Below are 26747 nucleotides of genomic sequence, written 5' to 3'. Positions count from 1 at the left end.
AAAGTGAAAGCCAACATTCAACATTAGCAGGCTTATAAGTGGAGTTTGATTTGTGCTTTCTCTGGCCGGGTTTGTTTGAAGTGCACTTCAGAGCTGAGTCAGAGTTACAGGTTAGGAAATGAGCTGAGGTGGAGTGTTATTTTAAGATTAAAAACAGGAAAGAAAGGAGAGTACTAACACATTTACAGCGTATGTAGATCTTACCTTATTTAAACCCCGAATAATTCAATTTGCCAAATAATAAATATAGTTCAGTGCACGTGGTGTGTATTTGAGAATGTACTCAACTATGTGTTCTGAATTAACAATAGGTGCGTCGAATGGATATTTAGAATAATACTTGGTCATTGAAGTCTTAATGTAACTGTAAGGGTGTGTGTGACCCTGTAAACCCCATCAGTCCCATGATCACCTCCATTGCTAAGAAGTCCACACCCACGTCTCTGAATATGAGCCAGCTCTGTCCAGCTCCACTGCCTCCAATATGGGGAATCCATTCCTGTTCCACCTCAGCAGGAACCACATGGATCCATTTCAACTCTGTCCAATGACTCCCCAAACGTTAGCCTGACCCTAAAGTTTCCATATATACATGCCAAGAACACAGGCAGACTTAACTAACTGCAATTATTGTGGGTTTTGTTTGTATATTATAGCAGTTAAAGCCATTGTCTGGGTGGAAAGTGTGACGTGGGCTGTTAAGTGCGTTTAAAAACTTCTGTTTAAAGAGTTTTTCTCTAAAGCAAGTTTCAAGTAATATTTATATAGATTTAGCTTTAAATTTTCATCCTGTGTCATACGTGCAATGCATATGCATATGTGCATGTGCAATACAAATATTACTAACTAAACACGACTCTCAGTTCTGAGGCCATTTGGTTCAATATGATTTTTAAATGTTGCAGATTTTTGTAGCTAATGTGTAGGCTATATCACATATATTGTGTGATTTTTTTTTTTTTTTTTTTTGTTCTAGGTGATTAAATCAGGTGTTTTAATAATTGTAAATAAGTGGACGTATATTTATAAAATGTCACATCATACTTTCAGTATGTGTAATTTAAAAAAGAACAGTTTCCACTAAATTCATTGTCGAACAGCCTGTTAACTTTTCTCTATTACACATGTTAACAGCTTGTAAATGTTGTTTGAACTGGCAGCACTTCATCTTTCAACAACATGAAGAATATAACCATTTGTAATAATCTCAATGTCGACAGGTGCCATAGTTTACTGTCATTCATCATTTACTAGTTTATCAGAATCTCCCTCAGAGAGACCAGCAAAATGTTGCAAAAGACTTATTTTGGTTGTTATTTTGATCTTTCAATCATTTACAAATCTTTACAAAAAAAAAAAAATGTTTAAAAAAGTTGCACAATTGTTTTAATATAGATAAATATGCTTCTTGATCAGCAAGTCAGCATGTCAGAAAGATTTCTGAAGGATCATGTGACACTGAAGACTAGAGTAATGATACTGAAAATTCTGATTTGCCATGACAGGAATAGATTACATGATCAATTATACAAAAAAAATAATTTGAAAGATGAGTTTTTATTGTATTTTTAATCACATAGGACTGCATAACTTTCAAAATCTTACCAACCTCAAACGTTTGAACAGTAGTGTATATAAATTAAGTTTATAGCTGTTCAAAAATGACGTCAACTCAGGCTAATTCAGCTTCGTTTCCATTATATAGTACGTATATTTAAAGTAATGTGAACATGTGCATAAGAGTTTTATGATTAAATGTCTGTCTGTATGCAAACACTTAGCATGGAAACTATGTAGAGATTTATGCACGCAGCTCTTGGTCTCAGTTTCGTCATGAGTGTTGAGAGTGATGAAAGTCTGAGCACTTAAAGTGCATGTGTAACAGGAGCACTCGGGTTTAATTTAGCCAGGGCAGTGGTGCAAACGGCCCCTGCATGTCTTCATTTGAGAGCGCCACACATACCGCTGACAGCGCCACTCAGCATCTCTTACAAACAACCCAGTGACACTTCACAGTCTCTAAAAATATTTATTATAATTATTAGATTTCATATGTAAAAGAGACGGAGCACCCTGCTCTCAAAGAGAGAGAGGCACGTTCATGCTCAAATACTCATTCAGTTTTACAAACACACACGTATCGTACACAAAAGTAGATCTGATGTGCATGTAAAGTTGCCCACAGATGCAGTCGAAACAGACATGATCCCTGTCAGGACAGACTTTGCTACTTTTCCTGTAGGGGGAGAAACCATCCCATCTCAAACTTTAGTGATAGTTGACCAAAAGAAAATTCTGTCATTATTTAATCTGTCATTCCCATCGGTGGAACACAAAAGATGATATTCTAAAAAACTGTTTTTGTCTAAAACAATCCCCCTGACCATCAGTTACTTTATATTTTTTTATATTGTATTATAAAATGTATTAAATTATTATAATTATTTTTCAGTTTTTATATAAATTTTAGTTTAGGTCTTTAGCAATTGTGTTTTTTTTTGTGTGTGTTTTAGTTTTTGTAATATTTTTATTTTGCTTTTTTAGATTTTAATTTAGTTTTAACTTAAAAAAAAAAGCTTTTATTCATATTTTAAGTTATTTTACTTTATATTGTCTAAGTTTTAATTTTGGTGTTTATTTTTTCATTTTCTGTTTTGCAAAGCAACTTTTTTTAAAACATTTTAATCTAAAACTTATTTTAGTTTAACTGCAATTTCTGCTATAAAAAAAGTATTTTGCCATTTTCATTAGTTTAAGTTAAAGATATCTATTTAGCTTTTATTTCGGTTTTAATTAGTTTTTAATATAGCAACATTGACACGAATTAGATGAAAAAACAGAAATATCGTTTTTTGTGTTCCACAAAAGAAAGAAAGTTGTAACGGTTTGAAACATAATTCTGGAGTGGATTACCTTAAAACGCAAATAACTCAGACTACTGTTTAGGTTTTTTTTAGTGAGTTCAGACTGGCAGTCTTTAATTTCATTGTGATTTTTGCCCTTCTCCTGGAGGAGCCTATGACTTTTTTCAGTTTGGCTAAACTGCTGCTTTTGAGCGTGCTGAAAGAAACCCACTCCAAATGAAATGCCCTGGAACCCTTTTGGTACTCCTCGAGTGTACCTAATGCTAACAGAGGGGAAGAAAAGTGGCACACATACACAGTCCTTTCACAAGGCAGAGTGAAGGGGAACAGTTGGCAGACATTTTTTACTGCGTAACTGACTTCAGAACAGAAGACCCCTGATCTCAGCTACACACACCTTCGCACATCGCTCTCCCAAACACAGGCCTATATTTTTGTATATATTTTTAATCCAGGTCCTTGGCAAAGCGAAAATGACTTTGGTTCTGCAGAATGTGAGTGTGTATATGCGAAAGTTTAAATGTGTGTGTGTCTACTGTATGTGCGTGTGTTGCAGTGGGCAAGAGGGTGGAGCGTCACAGTCTGTGTCCTGTGTTCACTTCATTAGATTTTAAGCATCCAACAGGGAGCCAGGACTGTTTTTCACATTACAGCACCTGTGATTCCCATTACACACAACATATAGTGCACTACACACACACACATTCACATACTGCGTCTCATAAACCAACACACCTATACAGTCACACACAGAGCGCTCATGCACGGTTATACAACACAAATATACATTGCATATATACACACGCGCTTCATTTATAAAGGCACCATTAGCACTTTTCAAGGCAGGTTACACACACATCCAGTCATTTCTTAAGCACTGTGTCCTTTATATCACAGAAAACGATGTTGTGTTTGATAAAGCACTGGTTTGAGAGTCTCATTTGTGCCCTGAACTGATTTTTTTGTGTGATTTTTATTCCTATGATGGTCCCATTGGGATTCACATGGTAACCGGAGGGTATTTTTGATCTCCGGTCACACTAGCCACACTTGTTGGCGGAGGGTACGGGGACTGCAATGGGCGGTAGCCTGCTTGAGCGGGATCTAGGAAGGCAGGACCCGGAGAAACAGCGTGGGCGAATCCGATGTACTGAGGATGTAGAAACTGGCCTTGGTGAGGAAGGATTTGAGTGGCTTGCTGGCAGTTTAGCACTGAGAAGTTGGTAGGCATGTTCACATAGACACTGGCGTCCGGCGGGAGGCAGCACGAGGCCTGGGCGCGGAGCATAGGGGCAGGTGCGGGACGGGGGGCGGCCGGCGGAGCTGAAGAGCTGGAGGAGGTGGCCGTGCTCGACTGGCGGGAGGACGAGCCTCGTGATGTACCTGTGCTGGCCATCATGGGAATCGTCTCGAGGACGCGGGCGCTGCTGGACCCTCCTCCTGAGCCGCCGCCTGATGAAGGCTCCTGTTTGGGACGGAGACATCGGCAACAGCACACGGCAACAACAGAGCCCACCAGCACGAAGGCAACGAAGACCGAGCCGACGATCAGGAAGGGCACATAGATGGGTACTGCAGAGCAAAAGCAGGAAAATCATCAGGTTTTTCAAAATATGTATGAATTTAAATTATAATTGAACTTCTGCTTAACTTGCTTAATTGATAAATTTAGTTTTTGTATTTTTTGGGAAAATGTGGAGTATGTGCCATATAAATATCAGTCAGTTTTCTAAGAGTATTTCTACCTGATTTTTGACCGGACTAAAATTTGTTGATTATAGCTCCAACATGTTTCAACACAAAGGGTGAATTGCAAAAGGAAGTGAACATCCCTCAAGTGGGTTCTTTAAAGGGTGTAGGGCATTACTGTCTAGTATAGGCTAACCATTTGGAACTGCTTGGGCGAAGGGAATGACTGACCAGATGTTACCTTGAAATTTCTGCATGTGTGTGGAGCATTCAGCACTCTCATCAGTTGTAAATGGCAGTTGTAAACTTTTTAAAACTACACTTGCTTCAACTTGCTTGCATACCATCTTAAACCATAGGCTATTTCTGTCACTGATGAATTTTTTTATTGCATTAATATAAAGACTCATTTAATTAGCCTATTATACAATCTAGTTTTGTATGTGAAATTGAAATCGACACTAGCTTTGCTTTAAAATGAATGGCAAGATCTCCTAACCCAAGATCACTTGATTACAAATTTGGAATTACAAGTTTGGAATTTGCTCAAAGTTTCCCAGTTAATTGGACAACTGGACATAAGTTTAAAAAAATAAGAAGAAGAATAATTAAGAAAAAGTCTGAATTGTGGAACTTGCAACAATAGTTTGCTACTGATGCTTTTGGGAAATGCATCCATGAATGATTCACTGATGCAAACCACTTAATCATGAGTGGATTAAACGCTGTTTTGTAAAACTTTCTGACTGATTCATAAAAAAAATAAACACTTCATAAGAGTAATTTCTTCATGAATCAGACATCATGACTTGTGCTGTCTGCTGTGTTCATTGTTGTGTACAGAAAATACTGGCATGTATTCTAACGAGATGATATCTGATAAAACAAAGCTTGTATAGATTTTTTATTATTGTTGCCATTTTTGTTTTTATGGCATTTGCATTTATTAGTCGCAGTCTAATTATTTACTGGCCCAGATCAAAATTACAAACTCAAATGTGCATCGGCTTCCTGCTACAGTGTAAATCTTTTGGATTTTTTGCCTTTTTTATCATCCACTAATCTCATCAACATGCAAGCCGCTAGATTTGAGGTATCATTAATATAGTACATGACTTTAAAATATGATGCTTGTAATAAAACCTTCATTATGTATTTAGGTCATCCAGCTGTATTCAATGCATTGATACTAGAACATGTAATGTTATAGTATGTATCAGGACTCCTTAATGTCGAAAAAAGTGCTGGATGGCAGCATACTGGAGGACTTTGGGGAGTTTTGTTTGTACAGTACATAGCCCTTGAGCAATGTTTTTTACCTTCTCTTTAGAAAGCACACATCCGTTTCAAAATCTGAAGCAATTGTACCTCCACTGCCATAAGGAGAACTAGGATATCAGTGTGACTGAGCTCAATGTAACTTGCACCCCTCTAAAACTGACAATAAGCAAGTTTGAAGCCTAAAGCGTTGCTGAACCTTGTTGATGTGTCACAATATGCCATCATTGCCATGCGTGTGTATCTTTAAATCAGAGAACAGAGTGCTCACATTTTTCCACCCCGCTCACAGATGGGGAACCTGCTGGCTCATGTGAAATGAAGGGATTTGAGAGAGAAGCAAAAAATGAAAGACAAGATGTTCCCCAGGGGTCCGGGGCCCCTCATTAACACTTATTAAGACAGGTTTGATCTGCTCTAATCTCTTGCAACCAGCACTGACCTTTCTGCCATTGCTTCCTCACCATGTGCATGCTTTTTTTTGACAGGTAACTCTGCATTAAAAGTGACCTTTATAGCTTAATTAGCAGTGTTGGGTGTAACGCGTTACAAAGTAACGCGTTACTGTAATAATATTACTTTTTTCAGTAACTAGTAGTGTAAGGCATTACTCGTCTGAAAATGGTAATATTATTACAGTTTTCCCAAGCTAGTTACTTGCGTTACATTTGCCAGTAGCACCTTCATCACACACACAAGGCACACAACACAGAGAACAGAAGGGAAGGGAAGGAGGGCGTGAATGGAACAGTGATTGGTCTGGGTTTGGCACGAGGTATCATTTACCATCACTGATTGGTCGACAGCCGGCAGCAGAGCGGCACGCTCAGACAGATGGGGAAAAATGGAAGCGTCAACAACGGCAAGCTCTTTTTCAGAGGAAGGTTCCCAGCAACAGAAAGCTAGTTTCGACGGGTGGAGATTCAGTAATTATTTTGTAGGAGTGCTCCGATCACGATCGGCCGCTCGTTAATGCGCATCTCAGTAAAGCCGGTTCTCTAATCAGCGGTTTATTCCATCAGGTGCGTGAACCATATGTTCATACAACCGTGCCAATAAACGCTGAAAATGAACTGGATTTGCGCATCTTCTCAGTTAATAACGGCTCTGTGTAGTAACAGCTGCTCTATGTGAAATCACGCACCTGATGGAATTAACCGCTGATTAGAGAACAGGTGTACTGACGAGCAGTAATATAAGTGAGTTGTGTAAACAGTGATTTATGTGACTTCAATTATTTCTTATTAAACTGAAATCGAAAAGTAAAAAGTATTTTTTTGGAAAAACCACATCCTAGTGTTAGTCTTCATATGCTGATGAATAGTGTTAACACGGATATAGAAAAATAAGGAGTGCAAGAGATTGATTCCTAATGTCAGTTTATTTTTAATTAATACTATAGTAGTTCGGTTCCCTTTACATCTTTAACTACCCGTTAATTTATCAATTGAATGGGTGACCTATCCTCATTAATAGAGCAAACATTTGTCCCCCCCTGAGAGAATTGGCAGGAGCCGCCACTGATAAAGACCCTAAAGAACACTCCTCCTTTGTATGTTCTCCCTCCATCTGATGCATCTCAGGCAATCATAGAGTAATTAAGAAAAAAAGATGTAACTAGTAATATAACTAGTAATATAACTAGTTACTTTCTCCAGGGAGTAATAAAGTAAAGTAAGGCATTACTATTTTTGAGAGTAATATGTAATATGTAATATATTACTTTTTTGAGTAACTAGCCCCAACACTGTTAATTAGACATCTGATCACCAGAGGAAAGCTTTCAGCATTTACTTTGTTGTAGCTGGTCAGAATCTCTCACCCACATAATTGAGCTGAATCAAATCATCTATAATAGCCAATGCAAAGTGGCTTTTGATTTTAATGTAGTAGCAAAACAGACTCTACTTACAAAGCCATAAGCTAACAAACGCAGCCATTGTTTAACAATTTATTATAATAACGTTACTGAATCAAAGACATGATTGCTGTGGAAAAATGACAGGGGGGTCATTTTTACAGGAGCTCTTTTGGTAGTTATTACTATAACAGTGGAATTTTTCAGTAAATGACCTCATTTTTGGCCAGCTTTGAGTTTGTGTATGTTTTGAAAACGGAAGTTGAAGTTTTTTTTAAACATCCACTATTCACAATTACACACAAATGTCTGTAGAAAAACAGTAGACAATCTGTAGTACATGTTATTTCCATAGATTTTGTGTTCTTCACAGATGCTTTTAGTTACAATTACGAGTGTGCTAGAGGTAACAAAAGGTTTCTAATGAGATGGATGGTGACAAAGTCATGCCAGGAGTTTTCAATAGTTTTGTTAAAATATTACAAATACATATTTCTTTACTCTTTGTATTATTTGGATAAATATGGAAGTTTGGATATAAAGTTAGAATTGTGATATAAACAACTGTGAGATGTTTATTTGTAATTGTGAGGTAAATTTTCAAAAATACAAAATGATAAAAGGAAAAACCTTGTAGGCTACAGGTAAACCTGATTTATTTCAACTGTTGTAGTTGAATCAAGAATGTTAGTGGATCTGAAGTTCCCTGCCGATACAGAATGACAGCAAATCCCTTCTCGTGTCCTTAAAAGGATTTGGGGCCCCTTAACATGAATTCACACCTGTTGCATTAATGTCCAAATTGAGCCCAGTCTTCATCTGCCAGACAGGCTCTGTCAGATTTCATGCCCAGCATTTCCTCTTGCCTTTCAGATGGGCATCTATTTCTTTAAAAATATCACTGTTGTTGTTTTTTAGAAATCAAAATCTACTTTTGTATCAATTTGAAGGAGAATCTTTGATTTCTTATATGTACATATGTACATTTAACCGTTTACTATTTAAGTTAAATTATGCTGAAATGTCTATTGTGCATTAATTGCAAGGTTGTAACAACTTAATCTATACTGTGATTTTATTCAACTGTTAGCATTTTAGTGTCAATGGCTGTGGAAATAACTGAGACGATAAAGTATGTGTTTATATAGAAATTGAAAAAATAAACCTAATCTTGAGAAACATTCACTGGAGTGAAAAGTGTGACAACTAGCCCAGTGTCCCCAGTCTGATTCAGCTGAGGGGAAATTCGTGGAATTAATGTGTTTTGAGCCTGCTCAAAGGAAGGAAACGATGCACCGGCGATGGTTATTTTATGAACGAGGCTGTCAGCACATCGCACCGGAGATCCGGTCAAGTCTGAATTTGATCCTCGTGGGTTGCCGAACGACTGGGGTTCACGCGCGCTCGTTACTGTGCTATTTATAACCGAGTGCGGTACAATTTACCATTTGTGAGCGAGTGGACGGTTAGGTGCCAAATTGGATACCAATTTAACTGCAGCTGTCAAAACTTGGATAAGGATCGACATTAAACCAGTTTATTTAGGGATGTGAATCGTTAGTAATTGAACGAATCTGTTTCTGATTCTTTAGAACGATTCCAGTTAACGTTAATGATTCTTTTAGTGCTTTTGAGGAAGAATCCTACTGCATTTACACCTCTTCATCAGTGTATTGACAAATTATAATATATTTTCAGATTTCAATAAAACATCTTAACTAATCAGACGTAAATATTCATAAACACAATCCAATTTTATTGGTATGCTATATATAGAAAAGACATTGAAAATTATATAACTTTATTAATTATTCTTGCATTAATTAATTTATTTCACAAAATACGTATTATTGCAACAAAACTCATGATGTATATCTTTAACTAAAAGTTAAACCCACAAAGTAGGCCTACCTGATTCATTTCGATTGAGACCTATACTAGTGCCGTTCAGTAAGTGAGTACGATTCATAGATTCAACCACTCCAATTGATTCAGAAGTGATTCACTAAAAGAGCCTGTTCGTAGGAATCATTCGTTCAAGAATAATGGAGGTTGTTCTAAATAAGAAGCTCTTCTCGCTTAGATGGCTTCTTGGAGATAAACATACAAGCATCATTAAACGTATACGTTTTTAACCTCAACTCAACTCAACTTTCTCATTTAGTAGGGCTTTTACGCACAATACGATTGAGGCACACATTTATTTAAGTGGGTCGATATACTAGACACACTGCTGCCGCTTTAAAAGTTATTGAATTAAACAATTTAACTTTAGCTGGTGTACAATCTGATTACACGGTAATTGCCTAATTTATTTCAGACAGAGGAAGTTACCCTGCCAGAAAACAATGCAGACTTCAGATTACCTGCCCCAGAATTTTTCTCGTCCTTGTTCCCAGGGTTGGTGTCTTGTGTCTGCTTGTCGTTATCACACGTGCCCTGGTCCAGGCGAGCCTCTGAACTGGAGCAGCAGTATCTGAGCTCGCATTTCCCGCAGCAGATGATGGCCTCGGCGCTGTCGAAGCGCTCCGGACACTGAAAGCCGTCTCTCCAAGCGTCCTGACCGTCATGAAAACCGTGACAGTATTCTCCACTCGCCTTCACGTTAATGATGGTCAAAAGTGTCAGCACCACCGAGACGGCTATCGGGAATCTCGTGCATCCCCGCATCCTGACACAAACCTGTGCTACTAAAATACCTCAGGGTCTGGTCTAGACCTGTTAAATTAATGACTCGGTAAATGAAACAAGTAAAATGAGGAGACGCTGCACAAACCAACCCAACTGACAACTTTGGAAATGTCATTGGGCAGAGAAATCCCGAGGTTAATTCAATAGGTCCAGCAGAACTGCTCCAGACAAATATCCAGTGTTTCCCCAGCCGTCACAAGACTTCCAGTAGCTTTGTTTCGGATTGAAAGGAAAGAGGACACATATAAAAACGCATAGAAGCCATAAGGGATGAGGTTTTATACTCATAAACCATAAATTCAGAATATCCCATAATCCTGCGAGAAACTTCCTGCGAACTTTGCATCAATCCAAATCTGAGCGGATCTTCATGTCTCTTCTCAAATGTCTTCCCTTGAGATACGGAGCAACCAACACTGACTTCTCTTGTAATCCGTGCGCGCGATTCCTCAATGTGTTCTCACGATTTTTTTTTTTTTTTTTTACTAACCAGTCAAGGAAGTTTTTCCGCATTAATCCACATCATGCGACTTCAGTAAACGTTTTGGGACGTCCGGCTCATTAATATTTAAAAGAGCACTCAACTGCAACAACTGATTTCCAAAAGTTGCAAGCAGTAAGCTGTCAATATCTCAAGCAGAACTAGTGTATAGTGAGGATTTGGCATTGATAGACTGAGCGTGACCCACTGACAACTTCTTCGTTCAGGGGGGAGCTGCCCACCCGTCAAGCGGCGCATGTGCAGTGCTGTGTCTTACAACTCCAGACTTTTAGCTTCTCGGCCAATTGCACAGTGCAAACAAGTGTCATTGTATGTTGACGGGGCCCCTGAGCGTTTCAGGAGCGGCTTCTGTGCGATGGGTGTTCAGCAGTGCCCGTGGGGATCTCCCTGAGCACAAAAGGGACGGAAACGCTGTATTGTAATGCATTTAGCTCGCCGGTGGCTCACATCCATTAGAGCCCATTAGGAGGAAGGACTAAGAGATCGCTTGTGTGAACACGTACAGAAAACAGTGAATGCGAATAGTTTTTTTTTAATCAAGGTATTAAGATACAAAATTATTGGATAGATAATATACAATGAAAACGTTACATTCAAACAACAAAATAATAATTTAAAAGGCATAACAGGAATACTGTCAACAGCAAAGTGGACAAATTTATTTTAACATATTAACACATATAACACTAAGTTCATTATATATTCTTACATATATGTATCTGTGTATTAATGTATGCAATGAACAACGTGTTGCATGTAAAATAAATAAATAAAAATGATGCTACTTATACTTTTTTAAACAGACTGTAGATACTTATCAGTATCGTGTTTAATAATAGATAATATGGCATGCTCTTCACTACAGTAATGTTTTAAGTCACTAAAAAGAAACGCTTTTTTTGCGAGTATCAGTGTTGCGTAATATATATTTTATTTTCTGTTTGTACACAAGAAGACCGTTTCTCTTCGAGACAAATCTAGTCAAAGACAATCATGCAGAACTATAACAAAGCACTCTGTTGTTCCACAACGTAACTGTAAGTAGACAGCGCACTCTGGTGGATATAAACAAAATATTTGGGGTTTCTTTGTGAAACAAGTAATAAAACTAAAAGCACACCTAACAAAGAAAATGTTTATTTTATTAATATTTAGTATCTATAGCATTTTAAGTCATTCCCATCTTGAGGGTTATTACACTGGAAAACGATTAGGATTTTTTTTTTGTCACAGAACAGTTGGACTTTTATTTTGGAACGCATTGTAGCGGTGCTTTTAAATTTGTCCGGATCAACGCTTCCTGTTACTACAACGGCAACAAAAACAAACGGTAAAATCTTAGTCCGTTGTTCTTATATCAGTTTTAGGGAAAATACGTATATCTTTGTGTCAGTACTAAGCCAATCTGTCGGTCATTGTGTATAACTTGATTAGTTGGTAAGCATGTGTTTGAATTTTAGCACATAACGTTAACGTTATATAAATTAAAAGATACGCTTCACAAGTCGAAACGATATGTTAATTTACAATGACTGTCAAAATGCTTTCTGTTCTGCACATACAGAAAACTCGTCCTGTTCAAGTGCAAACTTTATCGTTAGCGGTGTATTTTTTTGTCCAGCAGTGTATTGTTTGTTTCTAGGTGTCACCTGTGTCTGTTAACAGATGTCTTTAATGCGGACGAACCGTCCTTACTATGGAGCGGGTAAAAGACCGGTGCGAAGCAGGAAGGTGTCTGCACCAAAGAAAGAATGGGTGGTGAGAACCCGTCATGCAACCAATTACTTTAAATAATTTTTCTGGAGGGGATGACTTATTTCAATTTTCCTTTTATTTTAGAGCACAGTCCATGATCTTTCAGTGCATAAAGCAACACCGGAGGAACTGGTAAGGGGTTTACTATGAAAGTTTTTTTTTTAAAGAATTTATTGATTATATATTTTTCTCCATGCATTGATCTCTCAGGCTCGACGTCATGAGATGCACAGATCTCAGAACAGGGTCGTGGCGCAGTGGGAATTAAAAGAAAAGGCTCTAACACGCAGACGGAGGAAAAACCAGCCCCCCAGTCCTCCAGGACTTGATAGAGCCCGACTCAACATCATCAGAGAGGTGCAAATGAATTACAGACAGAGTTCCATTTTATCATACTATAGAGACATAAAGCCTTGTATATCAAATATGATACTCAAAAAGTTTAGATACATTAGATATCAAATCAGACCAGATAACAAAAAGGCTAGTGAGAATCTTTTTTTTTTTTTTTTAGTTGTTTTCAGATCAGTGTCAGTTGCAGGATGTCATTGCACGTTCTGACAGAGCTTTGGCTGAGGTGAAAGACCTGTTTGGTGATGCACCCCGTCGACGCACAGGTATTTAATTCTTGTGCAGTATAAACTAATGTGGCTATTATCTGGTCAAACAAGTCTTATGTAAATGTACTTGTGAAAGCTCATAAACGAGTGTTTTTTAGGATTCCCCACCATTACTGTGGCACCTGACTGTGATTCTGACTCGGAGCTTCCTGTCCTTCAAAAACCTGATCCTCCAACCCAGCTGTCATTGCTCAGCCAGACTATGATGGATCAGCAGGTACTCACACGCAAGCACCACCTACAGCTCTTACTCTGTAATAAAACCTAGAATAATAAAGTCTTTTGCAGGCCCTGAATGAGTTGGAGGAGTATGAAGAGGAACATGATGAAGTCCAGGGTGCCCCGGTGCACCTGAGCTCTGTGATGCACAGGTGTTCATTTTTCTTCAACTTCTAATGCATTTCAGTTGTCTTAAGAAAGTAATTTTTTAAATGCTTGTTTTCAGAAAAAGAAATAAATGTAGGTCAAAGTCCTTTCCATGGACCTCAGATCATCCGGAGCAAGAGCTACCCAAGACACCTTGTAATACTAGAATCAGAGAAGATCGGGCAGGTAGTTAAGGCATGAGCTTCTTTATGTCATTGCAGGTTAATGTCAAGATTAATCTGTTAAACCTTTTTTGTCTGTCTTTCTTTCTTTCTCCTCTCAATATCTATGCTGCTTTTGCCCAGCCCTCAACGCCACGGTGGCTGTACAGCGTTTAAATTCCAGACAGAATTATCCTGATGTAAACCAATCGTCCTCAGTAGTCAACCAGGTTCTGAACCCAGAGCCTGCTTCCTCTCAGCCAGGTTGAACACTATTACCAGACACTGCTTTTAGTATTTTATACCATAACGTATTAATACTTATTTTAATTTTTTAGTTTTATTTTATTTGTAATTATAGTTCACAGCATTATCTTTTTAATTTTTTTTTATCAAATATTAACAATATAATAAATAATATATAGATTTTATATAAATTTATAAATAAACATTAAAAATAATATTAATGCAGCTGAATTCACATATTCAGGTGTGTGTGTGTGTGTATTCAGGCATAAATTACGTAGAATAAATGGTAATACCTGTTTTTTCTTTTTTTCTCAGGTTTTAGAAGTTCAGTTCAAGCCAGTAGGGGGCGCTCCGGACATACCTCTGGCCTTAACGGCTCAGGGTTAAACTCTACGACAGGAAACCAGTCCAGTCTGGAGCTTCTGCAGGGCATGCTTGAGCAAGTGGACGCTGAGCTGGACTCTCTAGACCACCAGAATCCTTCACCAGATGCTAGACCACAACAACAGAGACCAGGCCTCACCGGCTTCTCTGTGGCTCTAGTGGCAACACTTGGACGTCTAGCCAGTCATATTAGAAAAGTGAGGGCAAATAAGTGAAATCCAAATGATTCTTTAACAAAAATTGGTCAAATGAGTCACTTCCTCATCACTTGCACAGAAAGAAGAGGAGGCTCTGAGGGAGGCACAGGAGAGAAGACGACTAGAGGAGGAGGTGAAGGAGCAGAGAGCTTTGATCGACGCCCTGACTGTAGAGTCACTGACACTGAGGGAAGAGAGCGCCAACCTGCAGGTGAACTATTTAGCCTTCAGAAACATTATCCAGATGTCATTTAGAAGTGTGTCCATTCATATGTCCTTTTTTGATGGTGTTTGTTTTTGTTTTGATGCAGGAAAGGCTGCAGCAGCAGATATCGGACCTAGAGCGGCGTCTAGATGCTGTAGCCCTGGTGGTGGGAAGACCAGAATCTGCAGAACCACACAAAACAGAGGAAATCACAGATAATGCAGCTCAAAGTAACTACCACAGACTGTAGATCCACAGATTACGCAACTGTAAATGAGTTGTATGTAATGTGATCAGGATTGGTTGTCTTGGGTATGTATTTAAACCTGTAGCAGCACAGTGATTAAGAAGATTGTGTTGTGTTCTGTAGGAAGCAGAAATCTGGAGTCTGGCTGGACTGAAAAGGATCAACAGAAACAGGACTTTGTGACTGCAGCCGTGCTGCTCTCTCCTCCTCGTCAGAGAGATGGTCTGCCTCCCGCAGGTCAGTCTGAAGTGTAGAAAGATCCCTCATTCTGTCAGCTTACACCTAGTAGTGTTGAGAGCTTAACACTAAGACAAGCATCACTGCTGTTCTTTTTATAATCCAGATGCAACATTTTGGAGGATGATAAACTTCTTAGGAAGTCACTTCTTTTCTCTCTTTTGAAAGCTTGCTAAATCTAATTGAATCAATCAATGCAAGTATGACTCAACAGTATTTTGTTACTTCTCCCAGCATGTCGTCCACATTCACACGCACCCCCGCTGCACTACAGTGGCTCCTGTGCAGAAAGGGGAAGTCAGGGTTCACTGGAGGACTTTGACATCTCCATCTCTCCTTCCTCCTTCGCTAGCCTACCACGGCCCACTCCTCTGCTGGACGATCTCTCTCAAGATGCCATGTTAGGGGAGATCGCCGAACTGACACGTCAGAACGCAGCCATCCGGGCTCAGTTGGGGCAGCACCGTCCGTCTCCAGCTGGAGCTTCAGTGTCGAGGGTGCCGAGCGCAGACCGGCCTTCCACAGCCAGTTCTGTAGTTAGACAAGTGTCGCCCGCTACAGAGCCACCGCACACACAGCAGGTTAGTTCATACTGTGGATTGGGGTAAAGTAGTCTGCAGTTCCTCACAACTGCTTTTCAATGTTCAATATTTTATTTTCTATAGTCATGCCTTTGTTTTTTAAAAGACTCATCCGTAATGCTCAAGGCTGCATTTATTTGATCAAAAATAGTAAAAACCACATTATTTTCTATTTTAATATATTTGAAAGTGTTGTTTATTCCTGTGAAGAAAGAAGTCATTCTAATATGCTGATTTGGTTGTCTTCTGGTTAATATCACGTGTTGATTATTATTTTTAATCATATTCACCACAAACGTTTAACCGTAGCTTGTCTCATTTGTGAGACTTGTGAGTTTCTCATAATCGTGTATCTCTCAGTTACAACTATATTTCTCAATTAAGACTTTTTATGTTTTCCACCACAATTACATATTTTTTACTCTGAGGTAGAAACAGGCTTCCACAATACACATTGAGTTTGGATTCAGCAGTTTCTTACATCTACATATTTTTTTCTTCAGCCTATTTCTGTAGAGAGATCCTCAGCGATAGAGATTGAACAAAAACTGCAGGAGCTGAACCGCCAGAGCGCTGAGGCAAGAGCTAGACTACTAGAGCTCATTGAACAACAGAAACAGAGCGCCTCTCTCAGAGTTTCTCCTGCCATTTCCCCTGTACCTCCTCACTCCAGCAGCACTCACACAGGTGTGTGTCCCTTTAAATAGTGCTTACATCCTCTCTGATCCTTCAGAATTAAGAGTAACTCATATATGGTGACTGTTCATGTTTTCAAGCAGTTAGAGGGTTAACTCCAGAGCAATTTTTGACACTTCCTGAGAGAAACCATTCACCTCAATCCAGTGCAAGTAGTCGGAGGTGAGTTATAAAAAGCCAAGAACAGATTTGTTTATAAGATATGAACCGAAACTCATTAGACTTGACTCTTCAATCCAACTGTGATAGTATAATTATAAGGCATTTTTCAAATCTGTGTAAAATTTCATTTTAGTTTTAGCTAAGTAATATTTTTTATGTTTATTTAATTACATTTTTCTCAGGTCAACTGGAAGAGTCTCACCACAAAGTTTGGATAGTGTGGAAATCCCGAGGCTTGACAATCAAGTATGAAATATCATTTTTATTGCACATATAAACATCATACGTAGTTTCTAAAACTTAATATTGATACTTAGATTATCTAAAACTTCAGATACTTTGTATTTTATTTCTGACAGGTGGACAAGCTGAAAAGAGAAGGCTGGTTTGCATTGTCAGCTCATGTCAAATGACTTGAGCTCAAGAAATATGGTCTATAAATAACATCATATTTCCATGCACAATATTATTCCAATACATTTGACGTCCCTATTGTGGTCTGATCAAACATCCTTACTGCAGCTTACCTGTGTAATGTCTGCGTAACAAACCATGAGAATTATGTGGGAGGTGTTGGTATGGCCAGATTACACTGATAAACAATAGATAACTTCACAGTTTTACTTTCTATGACATTTACTTGAATCTTCATATGAAGTATTTTAAATGTCAGCGTGCATGTAGGCATACTGATTAACTGATTAACGTATCAGTTCTTAGATTTTTTTAAGAAATGTATAATTCCACAATAAAGTTTAATTAAATGCTTAATTGCAGGTTTTTTTTAGATAACTTTTATTATATGCATTGTTTTCCGATTTTCAGAAGTGAAAAAGCAAAACAGCCGAAAATGTAAAACAGTTGGAATTAACATTTCATAACTACAATAAATGTTCAAACAATGTTCAGTTTGTAACACTGACATGCTAATAAAGTGTTCTGTAAATAATTCCTAACTTTTTCAATAGCACAGTACCATGTAAATCACCAAACAAGAGTTGATATGATATGCAAATAATAAAACCTCAGTATGCTTTAGTATATTGAGCACAATACTGCACAAATATAATTTTTCACACTTTAATTTCAAATTTGTGGTATTTAATGTACTTGCTCTTTTTCTATTTTATGGAGCCCTGCACTTAAAATGCAAACAAAAATGTATTTATTGTAGCAAAGAGTTAAGAATTTGTTCTCTCTTTTTAGTAAAATGGTGGGAAAAAAATTCTCATTTATTTGCTGTGATTTATCTAAACCAAGAGAGCAAATTTTTAATCTGTGGCCATGATGTGTGTGTATTTAAATAGAGAGAGAAAGAGGGAGAGAGGGATTTTTCTCAATACTTTTTGTACTGTAAGATGATAAAAATTTGAGGGACAAAACTTTAAAATACTTTTAAATGAAATCCAGCATGTGACACTAGCTGGTTTAGGTAGGTACTGTACACTACCTTACACTAGGCTTAGGTTTAATCAAAGGAGAAGTAGGCGTGTATCTTTTGCGAAGCATTGTGGGTAGCTTGCTGTGACGCACCTGGTATAAACACAAGCACAGACTCACATGATTAGAGTGGCCATGATCAGCTCTGGTGACCGTTTCTTGGCCATAATAAGGGTATATTATGCATTAATGGCAAGGAAAGCCCTTTTTACTTGAGAGCGGCCACTTTTGAGGTGTTTCTTGGAGATTATACTACATTAAAGAATGATCATGTGACTTTTTTTTTTTTTTTTTACACCAGGTGACCTGTAAATACAGAAAAACTGTTTCCATTACAGTTTTGCAAAATACAATTTTTTTTGTATTGCCTCATGCAAGCATAAAAACGTAAAACATAAAAACGATATTTGGCAGTTTTTGTGAAATTGGCGTGTTTCCATTTCAATACCCAATTTCAATTTGTACAGCTACCATTTGTCACTGCAGCATCGTTTCAACTACCTGTACTTTAATCTACTTCACAATCCCTATGTGGTGTAGCCCATAGCCTTCCACTCCTGTATATAAATTTGACCTCACACTCCAACCCTGAGGTCTTGACCTTGAAGCAGCATCCTTCATCCTTGAGCTGAGCAGAGTGTCTCTGAGCCAACGTCTGTAGCTCATCCCAGCCATTACTTTCTCCCTCTCTAACCCACACTTTCCCATCCATCTCAGCCAAAACATTGCCACCGCACCACTGCATGTCACGCAACCCTTCTGCTTTGAGCAGATACATACATGCACAACGCGGCGTGCACACCTTGAAGCGCCCCCTTCCCTCTTCATAACAAAGACAGTGCAATCGTACAAGGAATGAAGTGGGTTCTGACGTGATAAAACGAATGACCTCCTCCACACCATTGTCAATGGCGACAGGCCCATGAACCCTGCTGACAGAAAACAGCTTTGCCGTTCCGAGTATCCGTACCGATTCGAGAATAAACTGGAAGTTGTGGTGCTCGCCGAGTTGTAAGTATGTTTGGAATTCGGATAGGGTCTCCTGGTGGAGCTGCATGAGAGAGCCCAATCCCAGCTGTGCAGGATTGAACTCCAACACTGAAAGCAAGCGATGGCGAACTCCCGCGTCAAAGGCTTCAGAGTTAAAAGCAGGATTTGATAAGACAGACTGCACATGCTGGATGACCGTAGCAGTGGGCGCATTTGAAAAGTCAACGGTGGTTCGTTTGGGCTGCACGACATCTAGGAGACGTGCGATACGAACGCATGCCTCCATGTGCTGTCTAGCAAGAGGAGTTGTGTCCTGGTCTGAGGAGGATGGAACCATGCTGCTTAGAGCTCTACGGATGACCCGCGCAGAGACGCCCTGGAAGGAAGTGACCCGGTGTAGCCTGCTGGGCCTGCAGGAAAACAAGCCTTCAACTGAAGAGGACAGCTGGAGGCCTTCCTGGAGGGGATGAAGGTCTCTTAGCACCTGAGCAAGAACTCTGACACTCTGCAGCAGACTCTCTGCATCCCCTTCGGTCCAGCACTGCTCCACTTCCTGCAACAAAGCGGCCTCCACTCTGCCGCTGGCGCTCAGCTGCTCGATCATGCCTAGTATGCCTCCGCTAGGCTTCGCCTCCGGCTCTTCCAGAACCTCTGCCATGCAGTCCCACACCAGAAAGCTGAAGATGGCCCACACGGTGCGCTGATCTGTGCAGTCTTCAGGACACAGGTGGTCCCAGCTGCGTAATTGGTCCTGATCGTGAAGGTGGTCCCAGCCGTGCCGGTGACTGTGGATACCGCTGCGGAGAAGAGTCTCGGCTTTTTGCAGCAGTCTCAACAGCAGGCACCCCCTCTCTGAAAGCTGGACCCCTACAGATGACAACCAGATACATCATATTGGCTTTACTTATCGTTTTCTTGAATAGATGTGAATGTAAAATCTTAATTATCACAATTTCTTTGTACTGTTCAAAAGTTTGAGTTGGTATATATATATATATTTTTATTTTTTTATATATATTTTTGAAAGATGCTTCTACTCTCCAAGCAGCATTCGATCTAAAATACAGTAAAACAAAAACTGTAATACTGTGAAGTATTTAATTTAAATAAATACTTTATAATAATACTTCTTAATACTTTAACATATATATATATATATATATATATATATATATATATATATATATATATATATGAAACAATTGTGTGGACCGTTTCTATGATACATCTTTCAGGATTATTTGATGAAAAAACTATTCTAAAGATCAGCATTTATTTGAAATAGAAACCTATTGACATCATAAATGTATTAATGTATTCATTTAAGGCTTTTTTGCTGAATAAAAGTATGAATTAAATGTTTTTTCAAATAATACTAGCCCCCATAAGGTAACAAGTCTATTTTGTTTTATATAAAGTATATATTTCTACTTACTGGTAACATCACAAGACTTGATTCATCCAAGCTTAATCATCTATTAATAAGCAGTTAAAAATGTTACATTTAAATGAAATACTTTTAATTAATGCAGAAATGTAACCGTTCTGTTAAAGCAGCACTATTGGAAATCGATTTACAGTTGAAAAAGTTAATAGTTATTTGCTTTATTTAACTTGTTAAACAGAATCGTAGGTGAAGACTGAGATGGACTGGCCTTCACTTACATCGAGGGCTGAGTTCTGCCACTCTGCTCAGTAGTCTCTCAGCATCCTTTGTCTTCTCTATATACAGGGACACTAGAGCCTCCAGCTGGGCCGAGTCTTCAATGCCAACCCCTTCCAGAAAATACTCTCTGACAGTCCGACGCGGCAAACCTACAGCCACACCAACCTCACAGACATTAAACCTAATCTCATCCCCCACAGTCAAGCCCAGTCGAGTCATGACCTGCTGCAGGCCTCCTGATGGAAACAAGATCAACAAGGACAACATCAGTTCTAGGAATTCAGGAAATAAAAAATAATTAACAAAAAGCTAATTTACCAGCCATAAATATTTCTACAGTCCTTCTCATATTTTTCAACAAAATGAGTATAATAAATGGGAGTCACCTGACAGAGGGAAAGCCATCAAGTGACCTCTGGTTTCCTCCACTGCTATCGGCACAATGCTGCTTTCAGGCTTTTTATCAAGGTCTTCCACCAAACATTTCACTGAAAATTGAGAAGACTGTAAAGAAGCTGAATTCCTGGCTGGAACAATTTTAGAGTTCTAACTGATGATTATTTTTCTGTGGTAATATTTTTGCTGAAACTGATTACCATAAAAAGTTAGAGAAAAAAAAAGAAAGAAAAATTAATACTTTTACTCAGGAAAGAGGCATTAAAATTAATCAAACTGACAGATATTTTAATTACTGTTCACTAAACATCAAAGAATCATAAAAAAATTTATACTAATAATAATAATTGGCAGATTAGAGTGTGAAGATTTATGAAAAAAGCTGAAAATTCAGCTTTGCCTTTACAGAAAATGACATTTGAAATAATATAATGGAATCAGTTACTTGAAGTTGTAATAATATATCATAATATTATTTTTATAATACTGCTATTTTTTTAATCAAATAAATGCTGTCTTGAGCAAAAGAGACAAAAACATTTAAAAATCTTAATTATTCCAAATATTTGACCAGTAGTAGTTTTTCAGTTAGAAAAGTTCAGCTGACCATTAAGTTCCTCAGCTAGCTGCTCGTCTTCATTCTTTAGCGCTGTGTAAAAGCTCTTGCATGCTTTTTCTCCTTTCTTCAGGCAGATGGACAGCAGGGTTTGTGCTTGCTGTGTTGGGATGAGTATTGCTTGGATTTTCTCCAGCTCCAGCTGAGTCAGAATGGCTCTGGAGAAGAGATCGAAGGAGACCGGCAGAACAGAACAGCCCAAGCGTGAGCACAAAACATTAAACTGCACCTGTAGTTGACGTTCTGCATGGAGACAAGAAAATGGTGAGGGCTGGCAGACAATTACATTAAGTAAACGTGAAAACGCTGAGACGGTATTACCTGTTGGACCTTGCGTAATGCCTGTTGGTTGGAAGTGATCTAATATGAGAGCACAAAATGTTTTAGTATTAACGCCACTCTACTGCATTTATGTTTTAAGTAGTGCTGTCAAAATTAGCGCGTTAACGCATTCGATTAATTTGAAATATTTAACGCGTTAAAAAAAAATAACGCAATTAACGCGGTTGCAGTTTTTTTTTATTTCCAGTTGTGGCCTATGTGTGTTCAACGTGCAAAGAAATATGGATAAGACCAAGGAAGGACTTTTAGATGGAAAGTTTCAGTATAAAACTCTGCCGGATTACTCTTCAGTCTGCCACAAGAAACATTGCTCTTCATTTAGTCTGCCACAAGAAACAGCAACATTAAAATCATGAACTCAAATGTCATTGTTTAAAAAACAAAAAAAAACAATGACTGTAACAGTGCGTAAATCAGACCTTTCTGTAACGCTAACGTTAATAAGCTTAAACGAAAATAAAGAAATAATTGTGTAGCGGAGTATTTTTTGTACACAGTGCCGCGAACTGTCAATCACTCCTGTGCGCGTGCATCACTGTCCTCCTCAGCTGCAGCAACTTGCGCTCTCTCTCTTCATCAAGCTTTAAAACAAAAAGGGGACAAAAAGATCATATTGTCTTTGTGCATAGGCTATAGATTAATTAGATAAATGAATATCTAAATTTGTGCCTTGCCGTCTACGGTATTTTTTTAGAACTTAGAAAAAAGATGCTGCAGCCAATGAGCAGCCAGCGGGGGCTGCAGGACGACTTTAGTATAACTCACAACGAGTTTCACACACCTTCTCCGGCCACGTTGAGTTGTTGACACTTAACAGTGGGAAAAGCGACACATGCGCTATTCACTTGTATAACTTAAGGGTGAATGGGTAATGTAGTTTCTGCTCTGGGTGGGATGAATTAGGAAGCTTGCATTGTGAAGATTAAAAGATTAAAACCTCTATTAAAACAGATGTCCAAATGAGCGTACCGATACGCTACAAGCACGTTCTGGGCGCACGGAGAGGTGGCGGTACGCTCAAGAGCTATATTTGGAAGTGGCGGTACTGAGTGCATACCAGCCCACTTAAAGCACTGGCAATGACTATACTTTGGAATTTTTTTGCAGTCCACTTAGAATTCAACATGGAAATCATTTTAGTTTTTTATTGGCATTGATTGTTTTGAAATTCAAATGCTACTTACATGCCTGTGTTTTTATTTCTGTAATAAATATGGCTTTCAAGCCAACAGTTAATTTGGAGGATATTGATGGTTTATTGCAGGTATGTTGTTTACATGAGAAAATCTGTGTTACAAGTTAAACAAAAATTCCAATAAACAATCATATTTTGAATTTAAATAGTTTCTTTGTCTTGAGTTTACATTAATTATTTACATTTTACATTTACATATCCAAAAAGTTTCAGTCTTTTATTTGCGATTAATCGCGATTAATCGCGATTAATTTTAAAAAATTGTGCGATTAATTAGTTAATTTTTTTTAATCGATTGACAGCACTAGTTTTAAGACACAATGCAACTTTAGTCATATCATACCTTCCTCTGAGGTTAACCAGGTTCGTAGACGCGGGTAATGTTTCTTGCATTTTCTCAGACACTCCATGAAACTAGAGGCTCCACTTTCATCCATCTGAGCATCAATAATCTCTAGAAGCTTTCGGACTTTGTTGGGTGGCGTTCGTTCAGCTTCAATTTCATAACAGTTTTCTCTAGAGAGCAGACCTGCAGATATAACACAGTCTAGCAGAGGGCTCAAGTGATAAAGAGCATCCACCAGGAGCATCTGTGAAGACAGGAGCCGGGCCTTCACAGTCTGCTTCTCCTCTGCTCCTAAAGAGAGAGTGGGGGAAGATGAGCCAGGTTTCACTCCAGTAACACTCAGATTTAAAAACTGTTTCCTGTCAATTCGAATTAAACGTTCTCCAGTGAATCAGGTTAGGGTTAAGTTTATGGACCAAAATATGAGCCAAATTAAAAAATACAATTACATGTCTAAATATGATTCGACAGCAAATGTTGAGTAACAGTTTTGCACTTTTTCTGACAGATGGATAGCTTACCTGAAATGCGGGGTTTCTCGGTTGAGGAAGCCATCACAATATTACATGGAAATAATTCATACTTATCGTCAAACTGTGGCGCGTTCATTCAAACGTTTCAGTTTTGATCTCACGCGATTCATTCATGTCAGTTCACTTTATCCAAATCCTGACGCGCGGAGACTCGCGCGAATCGACGATGACAAAGTCACTTAATGTAAAAAAAAACGATATACTTACTTATACTTGAGTTTTGTGCATAGGCTAAATGCCAATGTTTGTAATAAAGCGTCTCAAGCAGTTCCTCAGTGTACCACTTCCTGGAAGTGGTGAGCTACCCGTGAAAGCTTCAAGTCTGAGTCAACAAAGTTTCATATTGATAAAAGCTAAAACCTCAATTCCCATGGTTATACAAGATTAAGTTTGAGAGGAAAGTCTGAATATGTGATTAAATATAAAGTCTCAGGATTAAAACTGTGATTTAAAAATATGGGCGTGACCTCTTGTGCCCGCCACCTATGTGAGTTATAAAATGAAACCAGTAAACTCTTCATATAGTGGTAAAATCTTAAGCGAAATGTCTTTTGCAAAGGCTGGAAGATAGCTTTTGAGGTCTTTTGAGTCTTTGTTTGTGAGGTGAGCACAGAGCCCTGCAGAACACCTGAATTCATTTTTTTGTGTGTATGTTGTGTGAGGTTTTCAAGTCACATGAGATGTATATATTACGGCCTCTTCATCTTATTACATACCTTAAGTCGAGAGTCTTATTACAAGAAGAGTCTTAAGTCAAAAGTCTTATTAAGAGTCTTATTATTAAGCCTTAATTCAAGAGTCTTAAGACTTATTACATACCCTGATAAAGACTATAATGGCATCCAGTCTCTTATCATACTTCATTATGTTGGAGAGACCAGGGCTAATTTTACAGTAATAAAAAAAAAATATATAAACCAACAAACAAAAAATTGTTAAGGCTAAAATCTATTGTGAGATTAATAAACTATAATAAATGTATAGCATGTAAAACACAGGTGGCAGTTTACCAATATAAAATATCACTGCTAGAGAAAATAATTTGTGTATATTGTATATTTGAAATACAATTTTTTTTAGTGAGCAGCTATTCACTTGCATCAGTGTTTTTATTATCTAAACTGAAAGTATCAAAAATTATTTAAATGAATTGAAATAAATGTAAATATTAGATGAAAATCTTAAAAAATGTTACTGAAACAGAAAAAAAGGTTTAACTTTAAGTACTAAAATGACTAAAACTATGTGTGCTATGTGTGTGTGTATGTATGTGTGTGTGTGTGTATATATATATATATATATATATATATATGTGTGTGTGTGTGTGTGTGTGTGTGTGTGTATATATGTGTATATGTATGTATATGTATATATATATGTATGTATAACTTAAATAGAGCTGCCTTTACAGTGACACCTACAGATTACTTATGTTGATGGTAGTGGTGATGGATACAAAACCCACCTTACTTCAAATGAGACATTACACAAACTCCTGGTGGTGAATGAGAGGAGTTCTCTACTCTCTGTAAATCACTTTAAATGAAACTGCCAGTAAATGTGCTATAGAAATGTAAGGAATTTTGATTGTATGCACCTATTTCCTCTTCCAGTTTAATATTCCACAGTTTACACTGAGGGCCACTTATGTAATATCTCCAAGTGGTTTTTATAAGGGAGGGGGAATCTGAAGGATATGAGGAGGAGTAAATATTGAACAAAGTAACTGTGTGCTCTCATAAAGTGGTCGGGAATAGAGGTGCAAAATGCCAGGTTAGGGGTCGTCACAGAAACCGTTCATACACAGGGTGGGGCCCTTTGTGCCAAGAACGGTGGAGTGTGAGGAGAGGCTGAATGGAGGATTAATCCCACACCAGTGCATCTCAATGCTCCGTCCCCGCCAAGAGCCAAGAGCTCATTCCCATGTGCTGGTCTTTATTTCATCCATTCAGGAGTCAATAGGTCTGCTACACCCCCACCCTTCCACTCACTCACACACACACACACACTCACACACACACACACACACACACATTCGTGAACACTGAAAAACATGGCAGTCCATATAAGTGAACATATGGAAACATAAGTGTGTTTACAATTCATTATAATAACTGATCATTTAGTTTTATCATGCTTTGTCAGTCCTATCGTGAGCTCCTAGTAAAATGGTAACACAATGTAAATTCAATCATGTTCAATCTTTATAATTTCTCACTCTTGAAAACACATTAATTCCTAAACTTGCACCCTTAGTAACACCCCTCACCTCCTACATACAAACACACACATCCATGCAGGCTTAAATACACATTTATTCATGTTCACATACCCAATTATTCACCGGCACACTTGTTTAAAACAATGAGGAGCACTCATATAGTGTGTGTTGTGTGTGAGAGAGAGAGAGAGAGATGCTGGCTGGTTCTTCTTTAACACATTTAAATCTAACCCCACTTCACTTCACTTCCCCCACTTCAG

General features: G+C 38.3%; 3 protein-coding genes across 6 annotated transcripts; 1 reads left to right on the top strand and 2 right to left on the bottom strand.

Moving 5' to 3' along the window:
- Window positions 1–2804: 2804 nt before the first annotated feature.
- Window positions 2805–11074, bottom strand: LOC113081307 (protein shisa-2-like). The gene is made up of 2 exons (XM_026253385.1): window positions 10056–11074; window positions 2805–4436 (listed from the first exon to the last, which is right to left on the bottom strand). The coding sequence occupies exons 1-2, from the start codon at window positions 10357–10359 to the stop codon at window positions 3865–3867; spliced, it is 876 nt and encodes a 291-aa protein (XP_026109170.1). The 5' UTR covers window positions 10360–11074; the 3' UTR covers window positions 2805–3864.
- A 1044-nt stretch (window positions 11075–12118) lies between these two features.
- Window positions 12119–17658, top strand: LOC113081305 (spindle and centriole-associated protein 1-like). 3 transcript variants are annotated; one of them, XM_026253383.1, is made up of 18 exons: window positions 12119–12212; window positions 12525–12640; window positions 12722–12769; window positions 12848–12994; window positions 13152–13254; window positions 13356–13474; window positions 13546–13628; window positions 13703–13809; window positions 13929–14048; window positions 14349–14614; window positions 14694–14825; window positions 14926–15049; window positions 15190–15303; window positions 15538–15884; window positions 16388–16571; window positions 16661–16742; window positions 16925–16988; window positions 17102–17658. In XM_026253383.1, exons 2-18 carry the CDS (start codon window positions 12548–12550, stop codon window positions 17153–17155), a joined length of 2187 nt encoding a protein of 728 aa, XP_026109168.1. In that variant the 5' UTR covers window positions 12119–12212; window positions 12525–12547; the 3' UTR covers window positions 17156–17658. The 3 variants fall into 3 exon arrangements, with proteins under 3 accessions (XP_026109168.1, XP_026109169.1, XP_026109167.1); XM_026253384.1 differs by having other exon boundaries at window positions 12129–12212; window positions 12548–12640; window positions 16664–16742; XM_026253382.1 differs by having other exon boundaries at window positions 12129–12212; window positions 12548–12640.
- On the bottom strand, window positions 17521–25141 carry LOC113081304 (uncharacterized). 2 transcript variants are annotated; one of them, XM_026253381.1, is made up of 7 exons: window positions 24255–25138; window positions 23731–24024; window positions 22172–22210; window positions 21842–22093; window positions 21225–21326; window positions 20838–21074; window positions 17521–20039 (listed from the first exon to the last, which is right to left on the bottom strand). In XM_026253381.1, the coding sequence occupies exons 1-7, from the start codon at window positions 24340–24342 to the stop codon at window positions 18691–18693; spliced, it is 2361 nt and encodes a 786-aa protein (XP_026109166.1). In that variant the 5' UTR covers window positions 24343–25138; the 3' UTR covers window positions 17521–18690. The 2 variants fall into 2 exon arrangements, with proteins under 2 accessions (XP_026109166.1, XP_026109165.1); XM_026253380.1 differs by having other exon boundaries at window positions 21842–22210; window positions 24255–25141.
- Between the last annotated feature and the right edge of the window lie 1606 nt (window positions 25142–26747).

The sequence above is a fragment of the Carassius auratus genome, unplaced genomic scaffold, assembly GCF_003368295.1.
Source record: "Carassius auratus strain Wakin unplaced genomic scaffold, ASM336829v1 scaf_tig00033718, whole genome shotgun sequence".
In the NCBI taxonomy this organism is placed as follows: Eukaryota; Metazoa; Chordata; class Actinopteri; order Cypriniformes; family Cyprinidae; genus Carassius; species Carassius auratus.
Note: the sequence above shows the minus strand (reverse complement) of the source record. Positions and strands in the feature narration are given on the sequence as shown.

Bases quoted from the DNA above. Each gene is read 5' to 3' on its own strand.
- LOC113081305 (XM_026253383.1), top strand. From the start codon at position 12,548: ATGTCTTTAATGCGGACGAACCGTCCTTACTATGGAGCGGGTAAAAGA. The intron at 15,050-15,189 runs GTAACTACCACA...TGTGTTCTGTAG, and splicing joins CACAGATAATGCAGCTCAAA to GAAGCAGAAATCTGGAGTCT. The intron at 16,743-16,924 runs GTGAGTTATAAA...CATTTTTCTCAG, and splicing joins TCCAGTGCAAGTAGTCGGAG to GTCAACTGGAAGAGTCTCAC.
- LOC113081307 (XM_026253385.1), bottom strand. From the start codon at position 10,359: ATGCGGGGATGCACGAGATTCCCGATAGCCGTCTCGGTGGTGCTGACA. The intron at 4,437-10,055 runs GTAATCTGAAGT...TTTGCTCTGCAG, and splicing joins CGAGAAAAATTCTGGGGCAG to TACCCATCTATGTGCCCTTC.
- LOC113081304 (XM_026253380.1), bottom strand. From the start codon at position 24,342: ATGAACGCGCCACAGTTTGACGATAAGTATGAATTATTTCCATGTAAT. The intron at 21,327-21,841 runs GTCAGCTGAACT...CTCAATTTTCAG, and splicing joins GCTAGCTGAGGAACTTAATG to TGAAATGTTTGGTGGAAGAC. The intron at 21,075-21,224 runs GTGACTCCCATT...TGTTTCCATCAG, and splicing joins GATGGCTTTCCCTCTGTCAG to GAGGCCTGCAGCAGGTCATG.